Genomic DNA, 3,099 nt, shown 5'->3' with positions numbered 1-3,099 from the left:
GCGGGCTATGGCTTTGTTGATTGCTGAGGTGACTTGGTTACGGTGGTTGCTTGCAGATTTTGGGGTCTCCGTTACGACACCCACTCCACTTTTGTCCGACAAGTACATGTGCTATCAGTATTGCACGTGATCCGGTCAAGCATGAGCTGACCAAGCATATTGGTGTTGATGCTTTTTACACACGTGCTCAGGTGCAGGATGATGTTGTTGCGGTTCATTATGTGCCTTCAGATTTGCAGTTGGCGGATTTCTTTACGAAGGCACAGACTCGAGCGCAGCATGATTTCTTACTCTCCAAACTCAGTGTTGTGGATCCACCATGAGTTTGAGGGGGGTGTTAGATGTATATATATGTATATTGTAGTTTCCCCATATGTTAGGGGGCTTCCTGCATATTTCCACCTGTACATGTACTATATATTGTGGCCTTTGGCCCCCTGGTAATACAACAAGCATATTTCCCTAACAAATTCAACTATGAGCATTCCATTGGTTACAACTTGTACAACAATGTCTCAGGTGGCATCATCAAAATGTCATCACGAGGCATCATGAAAATGTCATATGATTACCGTGTGTAAGAAGAAAAAGAAAAGCTAAAAGTTGCACTTTACACTACAGATGACTTGACTTCCTTTAAACTTGTCTTCTGCCAATTAAGTTAAACTGTTCGGCGCAGGAAAAAAGCAATATAAAATATAAGCTTCCTGCGTTGCTTGCTTAGCCAGGTCCTGTTATCTTCTAGGTAGCTATGCTTAGACTTATGATACTTGATTCAACTTGGAAACAAATATTTTCTGGACGTAGTTCAAAAATCCGATCACTTGGAGACCTCATTGTTGAGAAAATCTAACCGGAGACGTAGTTAAATTCTTTAACATATTTGGTGGAGTTGTGTAAATGGTAGGAAAAACAGTGTATTTATTGGTAGGTTGAAACAAATTAGCTTACCTAGCAGATTACTCTGCCGATTCATCGTATGTCATGGTAGTTCAGTGCACCGATTCAAGAGCGAGCACTTTTTTTAACTGTTTGCTTGTTGTACAATAATGGCTCAAATGACTAGGCTTGGAGCTATTATACTTGATTCAACTTGAAAAAAAATATTATCTAGACATACCTACTAAGCAAATTCCAACAGTTGAAAAGTTCCACCCTAGCAGAAACTGGAGACCTCATCTTTGTGAAAATATAACAGGAGATGTAGTTTACAAATCGAACATTTTTTGTGAAATGGTTGAAATGGTAGGAAAAATAGTGTATTTATTGAAAGGTTGAGACGATCGTCTTTTCTCAAATTTAAAAAGACGATTTGTTCTGATGAGTCTTCCCTAGTATCATGGATGGGCTCGGCAGGGACCAAAGAAAAACAAGGGTGCACACATATGGATACGTGCGTAGGTTTGATTGTGCACACTGTAAAAATGTATTTTTTTTCAAAATTTTTCTAATTATATAACAATAGCTCAAGTGGGATGTTGTCATCACGAGGCATAAATGTTATCACCCTGAGCTCGAAGATCAGGTAGAGTCGGCAGAAGAAGAGAGAGGGGAAGAGCCTATATTGTACCTGGGGAAGAAGATGAATTTGGTTTAATATTTGATTTTAGTTATTTTTTGTTTTGTTCATAAGACAAGTTAGTAATGTACTCTTACAGCTGTTATATCGATCTACCTTTTTGTTGGGTTTCCTCCATGCCAACTAAGTTAGAAATCCATCCTTGTCCAATCTCAGATGCAATCACAATAACAAGTTGAAATACAAACAAGTACAAATCAAGCCACAACTTATAGGGAAAATACAAAAAACAATCAAATTCCAAAACCATAGAAGAGTGAAAGGGACGAGGGATTCAACCCGCTGAACATGTCACCAGTTGACCGAGAATTTAGTGAATTCACGGTTAGCCGATCAGCAGGAGTGTCCCTTAGTATTTATTTGTGCGGCACACCACTAGCGTACATGCATGTGTAGCACATGCATGCTATGTATGTAGCCTAATATGGAGTCTGCCCCACCACGTTACCCGGCGGGCTGTAGTCGCATATGATATACACGCCAGCGTTGCCATCACATGTGACACCTTGGCAGCCTATGGCCTTTGTGTCCCTCCACACCACCTGTTTGTATGCATCACACGACTGACCGGAAGGCGCGGAGCAGGTGTTTGTGGCGTGGTCGTAGTACTGCTTCTGCGCCACCCACCAATTCACGGCATCCAACATATTCCATTCGGAACCGGTGCCCACGAAGACGTTCTCTCCGTATGGGTGGCCCACTGGAGAAAATTCAGGAAGGCAGTCGGCGATGCGTTTCGTCGCGAACGCATCCGCGTACGTTGCCACTGTAACATCCCACACCACCGGTGGAACGCCGACGTTAGCGCGCACCATGTTGTGGGCGTCCAGGATTTCCTGCACCGTGTCCTGGGCGGTGACAATCATGACGGATGCGAGAGCTAAGAGCAGCACTGCAGCTAGCTGCTTCGGTGAGTACGGCATCTGGGCCATGACTTGTTACAAACTTAAGGAAATAAGTATGTGTATGTCTGTGTGAGGTGATGAGATAGGTTGCCAGGTGAGTTGTGTCTTTATACTAGTACGTGCACAAGCTAGCTTGACGGGTAGCTTCTACAAGAATCTAAACTTCGAGTCATTATACTTGAGTCAAATAGAAAAAAGAATATCTCAACATACTAGGCAAAATCCAATAGTCCAAAACTTCAACCCAATAAGTAATTAGGAACCTCATCGTAAGGAAGAAGTAACCAGAGACATAGTCACAAAAATCCAACATGCACCGCGGAATTGTGCACACCGTGAAAAGAAATATACTATATGCTTTCATTGGCAAGATGAAAATTAGCTTTGGGGAAAGCAGCTTAATTTACCGATTTATCATATGTAATGATAATTTTAAAAGCGTTCAATTACTTGCTATTTCCACAAGAATTTCTCAAATGGCATCATCAATATTTCATGACAGAGGCTGGCCTGCCCATCTGACCATAAACAATTGTAAGAAGAAAAAGACTAGGCTTGCCTTAAACTTCGCCCCGTGCCAATTGTGATCAACTCTCCGTCGGTGCGGGGAAAAGT

The 3,099-nt window shown here is 42.0% G+C and overlaps 1 protein-coding gene across 1 annotated transcript; it reads right to left on the bottom strand.

Annotated features, from left to right (window-relative positions):
- Nucleotides 1-1,998: 1,998 nt before the first annotated feature.
- On the bottom strand, nucleotides 1,999-2,502 carry LOC124706978 (pathogenesis-related protein 1-like). The gene has a single exon (XM_047238643.1). The coding sequence runs from the start codon at nucleotides 2,500-2,502 to the stop codon at nucleotides 1,999-2,001; it is 504 nt and encodes a 167-aa protein (XP_047094599.1).
- Nucleotides 2,503-3,099: the final 597 nt, after the last annotated feature.

This window comes from Lolium rigidum, chromosome 4, assembly GCF_022539505.1.
Source record: "Lolium rigidum isolate FL_2022 chromosome 4, APGP_CSIRO_Lrig_0.1, whole genome shotgun sequence".
Lineage (NCBI taxonomy): Eukaryota > Viridiplantae > Streptophyta > Magnoliopsida > Poales > Poaceae > Lolium > Lolium rigidum.
The sequence above is the reverse complement of the archived record's forward strand: the minus strand, read 5'-3'. Positions and strand labels throughout refer to the sequence as shown.

Bases quoted from the DNA above. Each gene is read 5' to 3' on its own strand.
- LOC124706978 (XM_047238643.1), bottom strand. From the start codon at position 2,502: ATGCCGTACTCACCGAAGCAGCTAGCTGCAGTGCTGCTCTTAGCTCTC.